The sequence below is a fragment of the Myxocyprinus asiaticus genome, chromosome 31 (genome assembly GCF_019703515.2).
Source record: "Myxocyprinus asiaticus isolate MX2 ecotype Aquarium Trade chromosome 31, UBuf_Myxa_2, whole genome shotgun sequence".
Classification (NCBI taxonomy): domain Eukaryota; kingdom Metazoa; phylum Chordata; class Actinopteri; order Cypriniformes; family Catostomidae; genus Myxocyprinus; species Myxocyprinus asiaticus.
In genome coordinates this window covers 17,276,481-17,298,356 of record NC_059374.1, presented here as the reverse complement: position 1 = coordinate 17,298,356, position 21,876 = coordinate 17,276,481, and the positions used below count along the sequence as shown (strand labels likewise).

The 21,876-nt window shown below is 41.4% G+C and overlaps 1 protein-coding gene across 1 annotated transcript in view; it reads left to right on the top strand.

The window, feature by feature from the left end:
- LOC127422461 (zinc finger protein neuro-d4-like) overlaps positions 1-21,876 on the top strand; it is a 117,313-nt gene that overhangs the window by 60,837 nt on the left and 34,600 nt on the right. Inside the window, 3 exon segments of the mRNA XM_051665990.1 lie at positions 6,258-6,347; positions 13,362-13,440; positions 15,378-15,509. Of these exon segments, the coding sequence (XP_051521950.1) occupies positions 6,258-6,347; positions 13,362-13,440; positions 15,378-15,509 (301 nt within the window).

Here is a 21,876-nt window from a genome sequence, read left to right as displayed (position 1 = left end):
CTATTATCCGACTGGCGGCCCAGTCGGATAATCCCCCTTCTTTTTTAGGGAGTGGAAAAAGAGAAGGGGAAAGAGGCCATGACTGGGTTAAGCCTGTCTCTATCTCTGGGTAGTCGACTTGTCCCCAAAAAGGGCCGTTCGACACTCATAACTGTGTTGGGGGAGGTTACGTGTCGACCTGGTGTGCTGGCTTTGAGGCACACAGCAAGTCTGCCCACCACACACCGCCAGTTCACGTAACACAGTTCAGCCTTGTGGCGTTTTGTATAGGGACCCCTAGTGTCACTACATCGACACCAACGTCGAGTGAGTGACAGATAGGGAACGTCATGGTTACTGGTGTAACCTCCGTTCCCTGATGGAACTACCCGCTGAAATGGCCGGACCTTATATCGGCTCCTCAGCGTAAAACCTGAATGAGTGGTTGCATACCAGCTCCTTTTATACCCGTATGTTCGGGGGAGTGGCATGCAAATACCACTCGCCAATTTTCATTGGCCTTTTATCAAAGACCAGAGGTGTCTCGGGCTCCCAAGAGTGACCCCTAGTGTCACTACATCGACACCAACGTCTCGTTCCCTCCATCAGGGAACGGAGGTTACACCAGTAACCATGACGTTTTCCGTTCCCTCGCAATAGTTTGCATTCCCTAGCAATACGTTTTGTGTGCCCTCGCAATAGTTTGCATTCCCTCGCAACAAGTTTTGCATTCCCTCGCAATAGTGTGCATTCCCTCGCAATAGTGTGTTCCCTCACAATAAGTTTTGCGTGCCCTCGCAATAGTTTGCGTTCCCTCACAATAAGTTTTGCATGCCCTCGCAATAGTTTGCATTCCCGTGCAGTAAGTTTTGCATTCACTCGCAATAGTTTGCGTTCTCTTGCAATATGTTTTGTGATGCCCTCGCAATATGTTTTGCGTGCCCTCACGATAGTTTGTGTTCCCTCACAATAAGTTTGGCGTTCCCTTGCAATAGTTTGCTTTCCCTTGCATTAAGGTTTGCGTGCCCTTGCAGTAGTTTGCATTCCTTCGCAATAAGTTTTGCATTCCCTCTCAATATTTTGCATACCCTTGCAATATGTTTTGTGATGCCCTCGCAATAGTTTGTGTCCCCTCACAATAAGTTTGCCGTTCCCTCGCAATAGTTTGCTTTCCCTTGCAATAATATTTGCATTCCCACGTGACAGTTACGTTTCCTCGCAATAAGTTTTGCATTCCCTCGCAATAAGTTTTGCATTCCCTCTCAATTGTTTGCGTTCCCTCACAATAAGTTTTGCATGCCCTCACAATAGTTTGCGTTCCCTCACAATAGTTTGCATTCCCTCGCAATAAGTTTTCCGTTCCCTCGCAATAGTTTGCGTTCTCTCGCAATAAGTTTTGCGTGCCCTCACAATAGTTTACGATCACTCGCAATAAGTTTTGCATTCCTTCACAATAGTCTTCATTCCCTCGCAATAGCTTGTTTTCCTTCGCAATAAGTTTTGCATTCCCTCTCAATAGTTTGTGTTCCCTTGCAATATGTTTTGTAATGCTCTCGCAATATGTTTTGCGTGCCCTCGCAATAGTTTGCGTTCCCTCGCAATAAGTTTTGTGTTCCCTCGCAATAGTTTGCATTCCCTTGCAATAAGTTTTGCGTGCCCTCGCAATAAGTTTTGTGTGCCCTCATAATAGTTTGCGACCACTCGCAATAAGTTTTGCATTCCCTCACAATAGTTTGCATTCCTTCGCAATAAGTTTTCTGTTTCCTCGCAATAGTTTGCGTTCCCTCGCAATAAGTTTTGCATGCCCTCACAATAGTTTGTGTTCCCTTGCAATAGTTTGCGTTCCCTCGCAATAAGTTTGGCGTTCCCTCGCAATAGTTTGTGTTCCCTCGCAATAAGTTTTGCATGCCCTCACAATAGTTTGCGTTCCCTTGCAATAGTTTGCGTTCCCTCGCAAAAAGTTTTGCGTGCCCTCACAATAGTTTGCGACCACTTGCAATAAATTTTGCATTCCCTCACAATAGTTTGCATTCCTTCGCAATAAGTTGTGAGGGAATGGAAAATTTTTGCGAAGGAATGCAAACTATTGTGAGGGCATGCAAAACTTATTGCGAAGGAACGCAAACTATTGCGAGGGAACAGAAAATAGTTTGCGTTCCCTCGCAATAAGTTTTGCATGCCCTCACAATAGTTTGCGTTCCTTCACAATAAATTTGGCGTTCCCTCGCAGTAGTCTGCATTCCCTTGCAATATGTTTTGTGATGCCCTCGCAATATGTTTTGCATGCCCTCGCAATAGTTTGTGTTCCCTCACAATAAATTTGGCGTTTTCTCGCAGTAGTTTGTGTTCCCTGGCAATAAGTTTGCTGTTCCCTCACAATAGTTTGCGTTCCCTCGCAAAAAGTTTTGCGTGCCTTCATAATATTTTGCGTTCCCTCACAATAAGTTTTAGGTTCCCTATGATATTTTGTTTTCCCTCTGATTTTCTTATTGCGAAGGAACACAAACTATTGCGAGGGCACGCAAAACTATTTAAAAATAAAAAATCTCGCCCTGTCCTCTAAGGGGCTCTGTACCAATTGTTTCAACTGATTGTAGGTAAATTTCAGCTTCATCCAGCGATCTGTTTGGTTTCTGTTTTCTTAAGTATCCCGACACTGTTTTACTGAGTGAGAAACCGCCTCAAAGGATTCAGTGAGAGAGCGGTTTGAACAAATCGGACTGAATCACAAGCCGATTCAGAACATTTTGCTAACCTGTTTGGCCAATTCACTGAAAAGGACTGACTAAGGCATCACTTGTTCAGGGGCCTGGGTAGCTCAGTGAGTAAAGACGCTGACTACCACTGCTGGAGTCATGAGTTCGAATCCAGGGTGCACTGAGTGACTCCAGCCAGGTCTCTCAAGTCACATGGGGTAACCTCCTCGTAGTCGCTATAATGTGGTTCTCGCTCTCGGTGGGGCACATGGTGAGTTTATTAGGCTGCGGAGAATAGCGTGCAGCCCCCACATGTGCTATGTCTCCATGGTAACGCACTCAACAAGCCACATGATAAGATGTTGTCAGCAAATTGTTTCTCAGATAAGTCAGAGTGCTCATGGTACGCACAGTTCGTATAGCAGTACAGCTGAAAGCGCCGCTGGCACACAGTATTATTTTGTAAAAAGAGGCCTAAGCTTTGAATATGACATGTATTCTTACCTATTGTAGAGAAAAAAAAACATCCACCATGCAAAAATTGTCATGTATTCCCTGTGTTTTTGCTTAGACTTTTATTTTGAAATTCTTGTTTAGTTCCCCGTTCCTGTTTCCTGTTCATTTTGTAGTCCTTTTGTAGTTTCTTTTCATGATTGGTTTTCCCATGATTTTTTTCCCCAGGTGTTCCTCGTTTCCTTGTTTGCCCATTTGTATTTAAGCCCTTGTTTCCCCTGGTTTCTTTGTCAGTCTTCATATGTGTTGTCACGTTCTGTGCCTGGTTTCCCGTGTTTTGTTTAGTTTTATTCTGAGTATTTTGTTTCACTTTGGTTTCCATTAAAAGCTGCATTTAGATCCTCATTCCTCGCCTGCCTCCTCACAGAAAGACTGACCAAGGAATGGATCTAGTGGCTGTCAGAATTCTACTCCTTCAACAAGGGGACCGTCCAGTTGAGGATCATATCCGTGAGTTTTTAGAGCTGGCAAATGAAGTGCACTATCTAGACTGCTCTCTGGTGGTTTTCTTCCGGGCCGGTCTGAATAGTGCACTGAGGAACCTGACGCCTCTGGCTGATCCTCACTGGACGCTAGGCGAATATGTGGAGAAGGCTCTGGAACTTTGTGGTTCCCATTATACAGTGGATTATGGTGGGAACCCCGGGCCAAAACCTTCATCTTCGGCTCCCTTCTCGAAGCCTTCCACGGCCCCTGTCTCGAAGCCTTCCACGGCCCCTGTCTCCAAGTTGTATGATCTGCCACTGATGTCGGTGCGTAGGTCCATGAAGACCCTACCTCAAAAATTGTTTGCGCCCATGCCTGCCACGGCCAACGAGCTAGAAGCCTCGTCCATCCCAGAGCCTGCATTGTCAGCCTTGTCCATCCCAGAGCCTGCGTTGCCAGCCTCGTCTGTCCCAGAGCCTGTGTTTCCAGCCTCATCCATCCCAGAGCCTGCTTTACCAGCCTTGTCCGTCCCAGAGCCAGCGTTGCCAGCCTCGTCCATCCCAGAGCCAGCGTTGCCAGCCTCGTCCGTCCCAGAGCCAGCGTTGTCAACTTCAGCCATCCGGAGGAGGAGAAGAAAAGTTTCTGTTCCCAAGTCTCTTCCCGTGTACACGACCACGGAGGTCATTCCTGTGTCTCCGCACGTGCCCACGACCACAGAGGTCATTCCCGCTCCCCCAGAGACTATTCCTCCAGCGGCTCTGCCCCCTCCCCAGAGACTTTTCCTCCTGCGGCTCCGCCCGCTCCCCCAGAGACCATTCCTCCTGCGGCTCCGCCCGCTCCCCCAGAGACCATTCCTCCTGTGGCTCCGCCCGCTCCCCCAGAGACTATTCTTCATGCGGCTCCGCCTGCTCCCCCAGAGACAATTCTTCCTGCAGCTCCGCCCGTTCCTCCAGAGACTCCTCCTACAGGGGCTCCACTGCCTGACCCTGTCTCGGCCCTGCGGCCGCCTCCCAGGCCTCCTGACTCTGTCTCAGCCCTGTGGCCACCTTCTAGGATTCCTGACTCTGTCTCGGCCCTGCAGCCGCCTCCCAGGACTCTTGACCCAGTCCCCACCTTGAGGTCATCTCCTTGGTCTCCTGGCCATCCGCCTGATCTGCTCTGGTCTCCCTGGTCACCTGGCCGTCCGCCTGATCTGCTCTGGTTTCCTTGGTCTCCTGGCTGCCCGACTGATCTGCTCTGGTCTCCTTGGTCTCCTGGCCATCCGCTTGATCTGCTCTGGTCTCTTGGCTGCCCGTCTGATCTGCTCTGGTCTCCTTGGTCTCTTGGCCGTCCGCCTGATCTGCTCTGGTCTCCCTGGTCTCCTGGCCGTCCGCCTGATCTGCTCTGGTTTCCTTGGTCTCCTGGTCATCCGCCTGATCTGCTCTGGTCTCCCTGGTCTCCTGGCCATCCACCTGATCTGCTCTGGTTTCCTTGGTCTCCTGGCCGTCCGCATGATCTGCTCTGGTCTCCCTGGTCTCCTGGCCGCCCGCCTGATCTGCTCTGGTCTACTTGGTCCCCCTGCAGCGTCGCCCTGGCTCTCCATCCCTCCGGCTCCGCCTTGGTTCCAAGCCTCCCTGTCTTTGCCTTGTTCCTCTGCTCCCCTTACCCCTTGTGCCTCCCAGAACTACCTGTTTTCCCCCACACCCCATGGAAAATTTTGTTTTTTGTTTTGTTTTTGGAGCATCTGGAATGTGCTCCTTAAAAGGGGGGCTCTGTCATGTATTCCCTGTGTTTTTGTTTAGACTTTTATTTTGAAATTCTTGTTTAGTTCCCCGTTCCTGTTTCCTGTTAATTTTGTAGTCCTTTTGTAGTTTCTTTTCATGATTGGTTTTCCCCTGATTGTTTTCCCCAGGTGTTCCTCATTTCCTTGTTTGCCCATTTGTATTTAAGCCCTTGTTTCCCCTGGTTTCTTTGTCAGTCTTCACATTGTTGTCAAGTTCTGTGCCTGGTTTCCTGTGTTTTGTTTTGTTTTGTTTTGTTTTATTTTATTCTGAGTACTTTGTTTATATTTGGTTTCCATTAAAAGCTGCATTTAGATCTTCATTCCTCGCCTGCCTCCTCACAAAAATCATATGTTCAGTCACTTATAAGGGTTTGTTAAAACCTAACTTTGTGAGCAATAATAATAGGGATTATGTAAAGTAATTATATAATAATTGTGATAAATACTTTTAAATTCTCAACAAAAAAAAAGGATTTTGGTTCCCTTCTCTCGCTAAAGTTTTGGCCGATTGTCGGTTGAGTGTCTTTAACAATGGCTCTTCAAATAGTCTTGTCTTTGCTATTTACTTTTTTAATGTGACAAATTGCTGTCTTCTATGTGCTGTTGTCATCTAGGCTCTTAAGTTTCTTAGGCACTGGGTCTCCTGTGTGTTTATTCAATCAACTCTAATCCGCTGTCCGCTGGGTAAACCTGGCATGCATTGCTTAGTGCTATTACAAACTAGAGTCTAAGGGGAACAGATATAAAACATGTTTTCCCTCTAATATTGATGGTTTTTTTCATCCCACTTGTCTTTCTCTCACCAGCTCATTTGACGTTCAAGTGTAGTGCAATATGAACTGTGTTTTTTCATATGTGCTGGTCTTTACTTGTGGTCACAGAAGCTGTTGGTGGGTGATTTTCCTCATGAGCTGGATGTGGAGGAGATAGAGGAGGACGTTCCCAAACGCAAGAACCGCACCAAAGGACGGGTAAAATACTTGATCAAACATTTGCTTGGACCCGTAGTCACTAATTTAATGTGAAACCAATGGTTTTTTAATTTAAATGTTCACTCATATAGGAGTGGTGCTCGGGTGTCCACAAACTTTTGTACAGCTTCGCTTTAGAAATTGTGAGCAGGCTGATTTCCAACAAGTGCTCTAGGGAGTGATTAGGCCCACAACCCAAATTTGAAGGTTATTTATTATTAGCATTGCGTTTATGTCAGACTTGTAGATCTGCATTCAGCCCCATGGGTCTTTGTTTAATCTAGTATTCCTGTTTCTTCAAAGCTGGAGTCAAAGCAGGCCATTGTAACTCATAAGCCATTGATCTATCATATCTGTTTGGCATGTCTTTCGGTTTGATCCTTGCGTATCTTTCATTATTGCATCCCCACTGGGTTTGTGTTGATGTTCAAAGCTGCTCCTTCCCTACAACCATGAAAACATCCTTTAATTCCACTTTAAAGACATCACTTGATAGCATGATAGCTCACAGAAAACATGACTAAGCTGATCTTTAATTGTAATCCCACACACATGAAAGTCTCAAATCAAAAGTGATGTGGATCTGTGCAGAAATGCATGCAAGTTGCAATAGTCCAGCCAGGAATGATCACAACCCGAAAAAGGACAACTGTTAAAATTGTTGCTTTGTAGTTGGTGCTTAAATGAAATTTCTCAGCTTAAAGGATAAATAAGGGTGGGCTCCCTTTCAAAATATGAGTTGGAATTGGATTTAATTGATCACACCTTTTGAATTAGAATGACAAAAAGAGGAATTTACTGAATTGCAATTTAAAAAATTTAAAATAGAGGACTTTTATTAGTCCAACATAAGTTTTTTGACAAAACTTGAGCTGTCAAAATTGACGCATTAAAGCACGCGATTAATTAAAGTTTAATGCATATATTTTTCTTAATTGCGATTTAATGCATTTGCCGTTAATAAAGCATAAACCAGCATAAACACTGGTTGAAGTAGGGTGGAACCTTTGCGATGTGTCCGCTCAGACTCATTACACTGACACACACCACAACACACACAACAACAATTCTGTGTCAAGTGACGCCCTGACGCGAATCGTAAACATGGCTTCATGATTGTTGTAGCAAAGTGGAAAGCCACAGTCTGCCAGCCAATTAATATTGTGGAGGATGAGAGTTTAAGAGATTTAATGCCCATTGCAATGAATATGCAACCTATGGGGGGACTTGTTCTTTCAGTTAGTCAAACTCCCTCTTAGACTTAGAGTTTAATGTTACTTGAATTGGTGCTTATTTGAGTGCATTTCTATCTTTATACTGTGGAAGTCTTTGTTTGAAAATTTTTAATAAAGAATTATTGTTGCATATTGTTTTGTTTTCTTAGAAGGAAATAAATGCATTTTGACAGGAAAAGAAGTATATATAGAGTCAAATTTCAGCACTTTCAAAATCAGAGATTAATCACGATTAATAACAAAAAATATGTGATTATTCACAATTAACTGTGAACATTTATGCAATTAAATGCAATTTAAAATTGTAATCGGCTGACAGCACTAGACAAATTGTTTTTTTACATTATTTATTTTAACTAATTACAGTATGTCTATTTATTTCCTGAAATGGAGAACACATTTTTTTTCAACTGAATAGACATTTATACATAATAAACACAGCCATCAAAAAATATTTGAATTTAGCCTTGCAGCACCATAAAACGTGTATAAATATTGACATCAGTTTTCATCAAATTAGAAAATTCTGGGAATAGAAGTGTTCCTCCACCATGGTTGAAAAAATATAATAAAGTTTGTATGTATGTATGTATGTATGTATGTATATATATATATAATGTATGTATGTGTGTATATATATATATATATATATATATATATATATATATATATATATATATATATACATACACACACACATACATTTGTGCTCAAAAGTTTGCATACCCTGGCAGAAATTGTGAAATTTTGGCATTTATTTTGAAAATATGACTGATCATGCAAAAAAACTGTCTTTTATTTAAGGATAGTGATCATATGAAGCCATTTATTATCACATAGTTGTTTGGCTCCTTTTTAAATCATAATGATAACAGAAATCACCCAAATGGCCCTGATCAAAAGTTTACATACCCTTGAATGTTTGGCCTTGTTACAGACACACAATATGACACACACAGGTTTAAATGGCAATTAAAGGTTAATTTCCCACCCCTGTGGCTTTTTAAATTGCAATTAGTGTCTGTGTATAAATAGTCAATGAGTTTGTTAGCTCTCACGTGGATGCACTGAGCAGGCTAGATACTGAGACATGGGGAGCAGAAAAGAACTGTCAAAAGACCTGCATAACAAGGTAATGGAACTTTATAAAGATGGAAAAGGATATAAAAAGATATCCAAAACCTTGAAAATGCCAGTCAGTACTGTTCAATCACTTATTAAGAAGTGGAAAATTCGGGGATCTCTTGATACCAAGCCAAGGTCAGGTAGACCAAGAAAGATTTCAGCCACAACTGCCAGAAGAATTGTTCGAGAAACAAAGAAAAACCCACAGGTAACCTCAGGAGAAATACAGGCTGCTCTGGAAAAAGATGGTGTGGTTGTTTCAAGGAGCACAATTCGAGGATACTTGAACAAAAATGAGCTGCATGGTCGAGTTGCCAGAAAGAAGCCTTTACTGCGCCAATGCCACAAAAAAGCCCGGTTACAATATGCCCGTCAACACCTTGACACGCCTCACAGTTTCTGGCACACTGTAATTTGGAGTGACGAGACCAAAATAGAGCTTTATGGTCACAACCATAAGCGCTATGTTTGGAGAGGGGTCAACAAGTCCTATAGTGAAAAAAATACCATCCCCACTGTGAAGCATGGTGGTGACTCACTGATGTTTTGGGGGTGTGTAAGCTCTAAAGGCACGTGAATCTTGTGAAAATTGAAGGCAAGATGAATGCAGCATGTTATCAGAGAATACTTGCAGATAATTTGCATTCTTCTGCATGAAAGCTGCACATGGGACGCTCTTGGACTTCCAGCATGACAATGACCCTAAGCACAAGGCCAAGTTGACCCTCCAGTGGTTACAGCAGAAAAAGATGAAGGTTCTAGAGTGGCCATCACAGTCTCCTGACCTTAATATCATCGAGATCTCAAACGTGCGGTTCATGCAAGACGACCAAAGAGTTTGCATGACCTGCAGGCATTTTGCCAAGACGAATGGGCAGCTATACCACCTGCAAGAATTTGGGGCCTCATAGACAACTATTACAAAAGACTGCACGCTGTCATTGATGCTAAAGGGGGCAATACACAGTATTAAGAACTAAGGGTATGCAGACTTTTGGACAGGGGTCATTTCATTTTTTTCTTTGTTGCCATGTTTTGTTTTATGATTGTGCCGTTCTGTTATAACCTATAGTTGAATATGAATCCCATAAGAAATAAAATAAATGTGTTTTGCGTGCTCACTCATGTTTTCTTTAAAAATAGTACATATATTACCAATTCTCCAAGGGTATGCAAACTTTTGAGCACAACTGTACATATATATGTATGTATGTATGTACGTATGTATGTATATATATACACCGAGCAGCCACAACATTAAAGTCACCTGCCTAATATTGTGTAGGTCCCCCTCATGCCACCAAAACAGCACCAACCCACATCTCAGATTCTTCTTACCACAACTGTACAGAGCGGTAGTCTGAGTTACTGTAGACTTTGTCAGTTCGAACCAGTCTGGCTATTCGTCCACAGAACTGCCGCTCACTGGATGTTTTTTTGTTTTTGGCATCATCTGGAGTAAATTCTAGAGACTACTGTGTAAGAAAATCCCAGGAGATCAGCAGTTACAGAAATACTCAAACCAGCCTGTCTGGCACCAACAATCATGCCAAGGTCCAAATCACTGAGATCAAATTTTTTCCCCATTCTGATGGTTGATGTTAACATTAACTGAAGCTCCTGACCTGTATCTGCATGATTTTGTGCACTGCACTGCTGCCACATGACTGGCTGATTAGATAATCGCATGGATGATTGTTTGTGACAGACGGGCTGGTTTGAGTATTTCTGTAACTGCTGATCTCCTGGGATTTTCACACACAACAGTCTCTAGAATTTACTCCAAATGGTGCCAAAAACAAAAAACATCCAGTGAGCGCCAGTTCTGTGGACAGAAATGCCTTGTTGATGAGAGAGGTCAACAGTGAATAGCCAGACTGGTTGGAACTGACAAAGTCTACGGTAACTCAGATAACAGCCAATCTGAGATGCAGGTTGGCACTGTTTTGGCGGCAAGAGGGGGACCTACACAATATTAGGCAGGTGGTACTAATGTTGTGGTTGATCGGTGTGTGTATATATATATATATATATATATATATATATATATATATATATATATATATATATATATATACAGGTGCATCTCAATAAATTAGAATGTCGTGGAAAAGTTCATTTATTTCAGTAATTCAACTCAAATTGTGAAACTCGTGTATTAAATAAATTCAATGCACACAGACTGAAGTAGTTTAAGTCTTTGGTTCTTTTAATTGTGATGATTTTATCTCACATTTAACAAAAACCCATCAATTCACTCTCTCAAAAAATTAGAATATGGTGACATGCCAATCAGCTAATCATCTCAAAACACCTGCAAAGGTTTCCTGAGCCTTCAAAATGGTCTCTCAGTTTGGTTCACTAGGCTACACAATCATGGGGAAGACTGCTGATCTGACAGTTGTCCAGAAGACAATCATTGACAACCTTCACAAGAAGGGTAAGCCACAAACATTCATTGCCAAAGAAGCTGGCTGTTCACAGAGTGCTGTATCCAAGCATGTTAACAGAAAGTTGAGTGGAAGGAAAAAGTGCAGAAGAAAAAGATGCACAACCAGCCGAGAGAACCGCAGCCTTATGAGGATTGTCAAGCAAAATCGATTCAAGAATTTGGATGAACTTCACAAGGAATGGACTGAGGCTGGGGTCAAGGCATCAAGACACAGACATGTCAAGGAATTTGGCTACAGTTGTCGTATTCCTCTTGTTAAGCCACTCCTGAACCACAGACAACGTCAGAGGCTTCTTACCTGGGCTAAGGAGAAGAAGAACTGGACTGTTGCCCAGTGGTCCAAAGTCCTCTTTTCAGATGAGAGCAAGTTTTGTATTTCATTTGGAAACCAAGGTCCTAGAGTCTGGAGGAAGGGTGGAGAAGCTCATAGCCCAAGTTGCTTGAAGTCCAGTGTTAAGTTTCCACAGTCTGTGATGATTTGGGGTGCAGTGTCATCTGCTGGTGTTGGTCCATTGTGTTTTTTGAAAACCAAAGTCACTGCACCCGTTTACCAAGAAATTTTGGAGCACTTCATGCTTCCTTCTGCTGACCAGCTTTTTAAAGATGCTGATTTCATTTTCCAGCAGGATTTGGCACCTGCCCATACTGCCAAAAGCACCAAAAGTTGGTTAAATGACCATGGTGTTGGTGTGCTTGACTGGCCAGCAAACTCACCAGACCTGAACCCCATTGAGAATCTATGGGGTATTGTCAAGAGGAAAATGAGAAACAAGAGACCAAAATATGCAGATGAGCTGAAGGCCACTGTCAAAGAAACCTGGGCTTCCATACCACCTCAGCAGTGCCACAAACTGATCACCTCCATGCCATGCCGAATTGAGGAAGTAATTAAAGCAAAAAGGAGCCCCTACCAAGTATTGAGTACATATACAGTAAATGAACATACTTTCCAGAAGGCCAACAATTCACTAAAAATGTTTTTTTTTTTATTGGTCTTATGATGTATTCTAATTTTTTGAGATAGTGAATTGGTGGGTTTTTGTTAAATGTGAGCCAAAATCATCACAATTAAAAGAACCAAAGACTTAAACTACTTCAGTCTGTGTGCACTGAATTTATTTAATACACGAGTTTCACAATTTGAGTTGAATTACTGAAATAAATTAACTTTTCCACAACATTCTAATTTATTGAGATGCACCTGTATATATATATATATATATATATATATATATATATATATATATATATATATATATATATATATAGTTGGCATTTCAAACATTGATTAATAATATATAATAACGCTTACACTTTACAATAAGGTAATATTCGTTTAAATTAGTTAACTACATTAGTTTACATGAACTATCAATGAACAATACTTTTACAGCAGGTATTAATCTTGGTTTATGTTCATTTCGACAAATACTAACACATTTTCAAAACTAATAGTTGTATATGTTAACATAAGTTAATGCATTATAAACTAACATGAACTTTCAATGAACAATTGTACTTTTATACGTTAACATTAAACAAGATTAATAATTGTTGTAACAAATATTGTTCATTATAAGTTCATGATTCTTAATGCATTTAGAACCAATAGATATAATAGAACCTAATTGTAAAGTGTTGAAAAACCCCTCTATTTTGTGTGTATTGTTACATGTTGATGGGTAATTCATACTGAAAAAACTAAATTTATTATTTAAATCTACACTTTAAGCATTTATATACATTTATTTGTATATCATTCCATTCATAAATTCAGATCTGAATTACAATTCAGCATCCCATTTGCTTTCTAACACATGCAAATTGCAGTTGTCTAGTTAAGCAGAAATGCATGGAAGGAGAACAAACAAAACTTTGCCTGTAGATGTCTTAGATAACTCTAGTCCCTAAATTCTCCCACCTTCTGTGTTGTTAATTGGGGCACACTACATCCTCTAAGATCTCACATACCCACATACTGTAGTTATCAGGCAGTGTGTAGAAGAGATGCTATGATAACTGTGTGAGGTGTAATTAATGCTGTGTAAGAGGATTTGTTTGAAGTTTGAAGGAAGTGCGGTGGGGGGCACCAAAAATTCAAAATAGCAATGATTCTCTAGTAACACCTGTGTACATGAGACAGGTTGCCAACTGCAAATTGATCTGTGTGTGTGTTTATTTGTCCTGGTTTGATGTGTCCAGGCATGTGGTGTTGGAGGGATGAGGAAGAGACAGGAACCAGCATCCCTAGAGGACAGAGACAAGCCATATGTGTGTGACAGTGAGTATCACTGTCTGCATACAGTTTGTGTATAACACAAAGTAGAACTCTATATTCATAATCAAACCCATCGTGAGAAAGAAAATAATATATAAACATTCAGACATACCGGCATTTATATAGGCAGGGAATGTCTAGACAATAACATGTCTTTTTTCATTATCAAGATTTTAAGTTAAAATTTGTATGAATATACACTGATAAGGCAAAAGATTATGACCACCTGCCTAATATGCTATTGGTCCTCCACGTGCTGCCAAAACAGCGCCAACCCGCCGAGGCATGGACTATACAAGATCCCTGAAGGTGTCCTGTGGTATCTACTGCCAAGATAGTAGCAGCAGATCCTTGAAGTCCTGTAAGTTGCGAGGTGGAGCTGTCATGGATCGGACTTGTTGGTCCAGCACATCCCACAGATGCTCTCCTCAGAGATCTGGGGAATTTGGAGGCCAGAGCAACACCTTGAACTCTTCATCGTGTTCCTCAAACCATTCCCAAACAATGTGTGCAGTGTGGCAGGGTGCATTATCCTGCTGAAAGAGGCCACTGCCATCAGGGAAAACCATTGCCATGATGGGGTGTACCCTGTCTGCAGCTATGTTTAGGTAGGTGGCATGTGTCAAATTGACGTCCACATGAATGGCTGGACCCAGTGTTTCCCAGCAGAACATTGCCCAGAGCATCACACTCCCTCCACCGGCTTGGCGTCTTCCCACAGTGCATCCTGGTGCTATGACTTCCCCAGTTAAATGGCGCACACGTACACATCTATTCACGTGATGTAAAAGGAAACTGGACTCATCAGACCAGGTGACCTTCTTTCATTGCTCCAAGGTCCAGTTCTGACACTCGCATGCCCATTGGAGGCGCTTTCGACGGTGGACAGGGGTCATCATGGGCACTCTGACAGGTCTGCGGCTACACAGCCCCATACGCAGTAGGTTGCGATGCACTCTGTGTTGTGACACATTACTCCTGTAACCATAATTACAATTTTCTGTGACTTGTGCCACAGTAGACCTTCTGTCGGTTTGGACCAGACGGGATAGCCTTCATTGCCTTCATGCATCGATGAGCCTTGGGCGCCCAACACTCTGTCGCCTGTTGTGGTTTGTCCCTCCTCGGACCACTGTCAGCAGGTACTCGTCACTGCTGACCGAAAGCATCCCACAAGCCTTGCCGTTTCAGAGAAGCTCTGACCCAGTCATCTGGCCATAACAATTTGGCCCTTGTCAAAGTTGCTCTGGTCTTTACTCCTGCCCATTTGTCCTGCATTCAACACGTTGACTACGAGAACTGATTATTCGCTTACTATCAAATCTACCCAGACCTTGAAATGTGGCCTTGTTAGGAGATGATCAACATTATTCGCCGCATCTGTGATTGGTCATAATGTTTTGGCTTATCAGTATCTAAAGGAATGTGTATATCTTTCGTCCTGCAAATGGTCACCATTTTTATTTACTTTTTTTTTTTTGCCTTCACTAGTTATTTTAAATGGCCCTTTTGTGTGACAAATACATTTTTAAAAGTACAAATATTCCATGTAGTCTCTAAATTAACATGATCGCATAAATGCTGCTTACACAATAATTATAAAGGTAGCTAAATGTTGTTTAAAATAGTTTTAGTTTTGGCATGTCACACAGCAGGACATGTGAACTTCCCATGTGCAACTGTATACACATATGATGTTTTGGAATTTAAAGTGACACTTCATAGTCTCCATATTACAGTGCAATTACCTTAGTAATTACTTGGTATTAACATTTAATTAATGTGTAATTAGTTTGTGGAGCTCCTTGTAATTAAAAAAAACAAAACAATAGTTAATATTATAATTTGTATTTATTGTATGATTACTGTTACTAATAAGAGTCCAGTAATAATGTCATGTGACTGTCTCTTTGTTTGCTTGTGTGTCTGTTCATATTTAGTTTGTGGGAAGCGCTACAAGAACCGCCCAGGTTTGAGTTACCACTACACTCACACACACCTGGCAGACGAAGAGGGCGAGGAAGACTCCGAACGGCACACACTGCCCTTTCAGCGCAAGAACAACCACAAACGTGAGCCGAGCATCAGCCGCGTACTATGCACTTATAACACTAGCCATAGAGTACCACTGTTCTAACATTATTTATCCACTCTCATACCCCTTTTCCACTGAGATGGTGCTGATGCCCAATCTGGCACAGTGCCACGCATTTCCACTGTCTGGGCCGGAAAAATTGGCTCCACGTTGGCCCCTTAAACCTGCTTGGGGTGGGATAATATCCTCACAACATAAAGATTTCAAAACACCAACAACTAGTTAAAGTGATGTGGCAAAACTAGATTCCCCCCATTATAATCAACAAAGCTGTCCACACTGGAAGTGCCTGATGCAGCGTGTTGCAACTTGACGCACCCTCAGTTGACTGTTTTTGTTCTGTTTTTTTCCCCTATTTTTGCTGTGCAACTCTAGCCACTTTATTTTCCACATCTGTCTGAAATAAAATGCTTTTATTTACAAATATCATATGTGTGATTTGATTGCTTTAAATTATATTGGTTATATATTAAAATAATTTCTGACAGTAACATCAAAGCCAGCTCATCATGGCATTAAGACACTGAATTAAATTACTTTGGATGTTAAAATATGTTTTCAAAAGTAGGAGTAATGCTGATTTCACATGATGATGGAATTACCGTAATGACTAGTTTCCGATTTGTTAAAACTGTTCATGTCTTTGGTGGGGATCTCAGAGTTTTAGGAAAGCTATGACTTCTCTTACTACACTTTTATGATGGCAAGTAAAATGAACCAAAATGGCAGCACCCTCTACAGTTAAAGCAATCAAAATGATCACACGGGGAATCGACATGTTGCTTCCGAAAGTTTATGTACCCTGAAATCAACCCCATTCAGCCGAATTACTGACAAGCGCAATATCACATCTGACATTTTTGCATAAATTCAAATGTGATCACATTTCCCTCTAGGTCTACTGATAGCGTGTTGCATGAGCATCCTCCGACACACAGGTTCTGGTCCTGTGGGAATAAGGAAGTAATATTTACATTTTTACTCCACTGACAGGTTTAAGGTTTGGGTCTGGGTTCAGGTCTAGAGTTAATAAAGTATGCATTCCTGTGGACTGTATTACATCATTTACAATTAAAAATACAACTCGCTTTTGGCACCACTCCGTGGTAATTTTACCCTCAAACTGCAGCTCATACCTACCCATATGTTCAACAACACTTCCAGCTTCGACCACTGGGGGCAGTGATTCGAATTTCGGTAAGCATATACCAATTTCAGCAGCAACAATTTTGACCTGCTATTGACGATTTTACAGTGTGACCAACCTTATGGTATTGGGGTGAATGAACATAATAATTAAGTATTTTGCTTTCATCAACAGCAAAACTGCTAGGATCTATTTGGAGCTATGAAACAATATCTGAGTCCAAAGTAGAATCTCTGATTTGTCTTCTTGTTGTAACGGTAATTCAGATATGATGTGAACATAGCAAAAGACTTGTGAACAAAGACTGGGATGTCCATATTTGTTTGTTACAAATATAGGAATATCCAGGATATATCCATTATATTTAGGCTGATTCTGAGAGAGGTCCGCACATCACCAGCTCCGGCAACAGCATCTGCACCATTTTGGTGGAAAGGGGGTTTAACTATCTTACACAGTAACATGCTGAAGACATGTGACACAGTCAGTATAAGATCATACTTTCCTTGTTTATGGCTTTGCAGTGTACAGTCTGCAGCCTTTTGTCTGACAAAGACAAGGTAACAGTGACCTCATTGCAGTGTCCTTGTGGAATCATGCCCATTTGCCTCCCAGAGTTATCTGGCTGAGTGCTTAGGTGAACTGGCCTGCCCATCGTTCTGTGTACCCTTACAGCCAGTGGCTTTTCTTTTGGAAAACAAAAGATAAGAAAAGAGCAGAATATTATGGCCATGTTAAAATGTGGATTTTCAGACAGAGCACAAGCGATAGCATCTGCAAGACGATTCGTATTCCCCCTTCCCTCCCAGTTTCTCATTTCACACACACACCCCACATTCCCATATTACACCATGAGCAATATTATTAATATGAGGGGTTTTAATGAAACATAGGTGCATACATTATTCATGCAATATTTAGACCAAAAGAGAAAGATCTAGACGTAGGCACGATAACTAGAGCCGCCTGACTCAAGATGAAGAAGAAAGAATTGGAGCCAGACCAAATCCAAAATTCCTATCCTCTCGATTTTAGTTTTTGTGGTGCGCTACCTCTCTCCTCACTTCTCTCTTTGCTATCAGTTTGATAAATGACAGATTATTCTGGCAAGAGATGAGATTTCACCTCACCTATTCTCTCTTCCTCAGCTCTTTCTTTTTCTATTCTTCTAGTCAAGGAAATGTATCCCGTTTTACTTTGCTCTGTCCAACGTGATCTCATTAGTATTCGTTGGTATTAGTACATAAAGTGTAGATCTAACACACATTCATTTTCATACATTTCATACATTCAAGTGACATCTGTGGTTGAAACTTAAAATTGCAAACAATTTGCGAAAGAATACATTATGTAGTCATGTTCTGGCACTGCTCTTCTGGCGGATGAGTCTCCCAGTTTGAGCTTAACTGGACATAGACTGTGTGTGATCATGACTGGAGGTGGAGTCATAATGTGCTATTTTCATGTTGATATTATGTTATACGATTAAACATTTGAAACGGAAATATTACTTGCTTTGATGAAGATAAACAATACTCTTATTTACATATTTGAATGAATTTTACACTTAAATCGCTTTTCTGACATTTCACTCAAAGCACTTAGAGAACAAGGGACTCTCCTCAGCCACCACTAGTATACGTATCATGGCAGGTGGTCATACGTATCTTTTAACCTTTTCTTCCCAATTTGGAATGCCCAATTCCCAGTGCACTCTAAGTCCTTGTGGTGGCATAGTGACTCAATCCGGGTGGCGGAGGACGAATCTCAGTTGCCTCCGCATCTAAGACCGTCAATCCACGCATCTTATCACGTGGCTTGTTGAGCGCGTTACCGCGGAGACGTAGCACGTGTGGAGGTTTCACGCTATTCTCCGCGGCATACACGTACAACTCACCGTGTGCCCCACCAAGAGCGAACCACTTTATAGTGACCACGAGGAGGTTACCCCATGGTACTCTACCCTCCCTAGCAACCTGGCCAATTTGGTTGCTTAGGAGACCTGGCTGGAGTCACTCAGCAGGCCCTGGATTCGAACTTGCGACTCCAGGTGTGGTAGTCAGCATCAATACACGCAGAGCTACCCAGGCCCCCAGTATACGTATCTTAATATGATTATTCAAGTGTTTTATCTACTATTAATGTTTGAATTGTACTACAGTTTTCATTTTAAGAGGTTAAACTCCTGATATGGCTGAAACGAGTTCAATAGAAGACTTTATTATTTTTATACTATATTCTCCAGCCTCAGTTACTACAATAGCATGTGTATGCAATGCAAACAATAACACCGTAAACTAAAAACATAAAATGAGGATTCATTAATGATGGGGATAAAATATACTTTATTAAACGTAAAAATAATAAGCTTCAATATGCAGTATAACAATTACAAGAAGTCATACATATTAAACATATCACAGTAACTTCACATCGTGATCGGATAACACACGAATATTGTTCGATTCATAAAAGCATGACAAGCAATATTAGCTTCAACAACCCTACCAGAGAACATATCCAAGCATTAGAGCAGGTAAACAACTTCGCCAAACAGATAACAGATAAACATCCATCTGGACTGCAGCAATGCTGTCCTGACCTGTGTGAGTGTTACTGAACTGTTACTGTGAGTGTTACTGAGTTGAACAGCGAAGTTAGTTTCTCCAGCCGGAACATGAGACAGCAGATACTTCTTTCCTGTGTGTGCGGATATGACATAATGACGCAAAGATGAGCATCATAAGCCAGCGGTTTTGCGGCAAATCAAACCCGACAGCTCAAAATACAATTACTTTTTATAGGCTTACTCTAGTGAATCGGGGTAAGGACATTGTTTTGAACATTGATTGTAAATGTATGCAATCAATAATGGCAATTTGTTCATTTTTAACGACAAAATCTTAAATAGTGCAGCTTTAAGCCAATTTTGGCATGTTAAAGAGATGATTCAGGTGTCTGGATTACAGTAGTGGCAGACTGATCTCAAAATGAAATCGAAAACAGTAGGTTGACTTTTCTTTAGCTAAAATTGGTCTGCACTTATTGAAATTCGAAACGCTGATCTTACTAGTATTCATATGTATTCTCACGTAAAGTGTAGTCCTAACACATTAATTTTTGTACATTTTGATAGATACTGAAATGCAATATAAACATAAGACCAACAATAGTAGGTCTGGGTGGTATATATGATATTGATATCAATATTTATCAGCGTTTTGGCATTTTGATGTTTATGTATTTGTTTTGAAATGACTGTGGCTTTGGAAATTACTGTGGCTAGGAGATTCAAAATGCTAGGTTTTGATAGTAATGAACAATACATAGTAATAAATAATAAAAAAAATTACCTACATATATTTTTACTGAAGTTTTTGTATATGTAAAATGCCATAGTGAGAATTCCATGAACAATCTTGAGTGATGACCCAAATAAATAGTTGAATCACAGTTTTCAGCCGATTCATTAAAACTAATCTAACTAATCTAAAAACCAAATCTAATGCCATTTTTGCTACTGTTTGTATACAGAGATGCTATTAAAACTTATCTGTCTTACAGTAACTCTCTTATACTAATGAATCGAAAGCAGGAGTACAAAACAAATCTGATGACAGTCTTTAGGAAACTTAATGGGCACATCAAAAGTGCATTAAAATCATCACAATTCTCAGAGGGGTGAATTTAATAACAGTTGCGACATTTTTGCGCGTGGTATTTCAGTGCAAGAATCTGTGTCTTACAGTATTCACTAACATCCGCAATCTAGTTTAAGCAGGTGCAATCAAAGCTGAAATAGCGCTGCCTCTGGAGTATTTAAATAATTATATACACTGATGAGCCAAAACATTACCACTCACAGGTGAAGACAAACCACAAACCGGCGACAGGGTATTGGGCACCCAAGGATCACTGATGAGCGAGGGCAATGAATCCTATCCCATCTGGTCCGAATCGACAGAAGGTCTACTTTGGCACAAGTCACAGAAAATGAATGATGGTTACGAGAGGAATGTGTCACAACACACAGTGCATCACACCCTGCTGCGTATACAGCTGTGTAGCCGCAGACTGGTCAGAGTGCCCATGGTGACCCATGTCCACTGTTGAAAGCGCCTACAATGGGCACGCGAGGGTCGGAACTGGACCTTGGAGCAGTGGAATAAGGTCGCCTGGTCCAATAAGTTCCGTTTTCTTTTACATCATGTTGACGGTCATGTCCGTGAGCGCCGTTTACCTGGGGAAATGATGGCACCAGAATGCACTGTGGGAAGACGACAAGCCGGTGGAGGGAGTGTGACACAGCCATTCATGTGGATGTCAGTTTGACACGTGCCACCTTCCTAAACACAGTTGCAGACCAGGTACACCCCTTCATGGCAATGGTATTCCCTGATGGCAGTGACCTCTTTCAGATAGTTATCTGATAGGATAATGCGCCCTGCCACACTGCACACATTGTTCAGGAATTGTTTGAGGAACATGATAAAGAGTTCAAGGTGTTGCCTTGGCCTCTAAATTCCCCAGATCTCAATCCGATTGAGCATCTGTGGGATGTGCTGGGCCAACAAGTTCGATCCACGGTGGTTCCACCTCACAACTTACAGGAATTGAAGGATCTGCTGCTAATGTCTTGGTGTCAGATACCTCAGGACACCTTCAGGGGTCTTGTGGGGTATGAAAATTAGGCTCAATATAGATCACACCAGGCAAATAGCACTGAGTTTTTTTTTTTAATAAAGCACAATTAACATCAAGCTATTACTGCCAGAGGAAAGCAAGCAGTAAACTTATATTTGAAATGTAAAATTGTTGTTACATTTTATTAATGTGTACATTTTTTATCTATCATGGCAGTAGTAATTCATAAAATAATAATCAAAAAGATGGAGAAGAGCATTATAACCTGGTATATATATATATATATATATATATATATATATATCCAGATACGCATTGTAGTCAATCCACTTTCGGCATGTTAAAGAGATGAATCAGGTGTCTGGATTACAATAATGGCAGACTGATCTCACATTGAAATCAGAAACAGTAGGTTGACTTTTCCTTATCCAAAAATTTCCTTATCGGTCTGTGCTTACCGAAATTTGAAACACTGCCCCCAGTGGCCAAAGCGGTAAGTGTTGTTGGGTTGTATGGGTACATGTGAGCTCCATTTTCCTGGTGAAATGTCCAA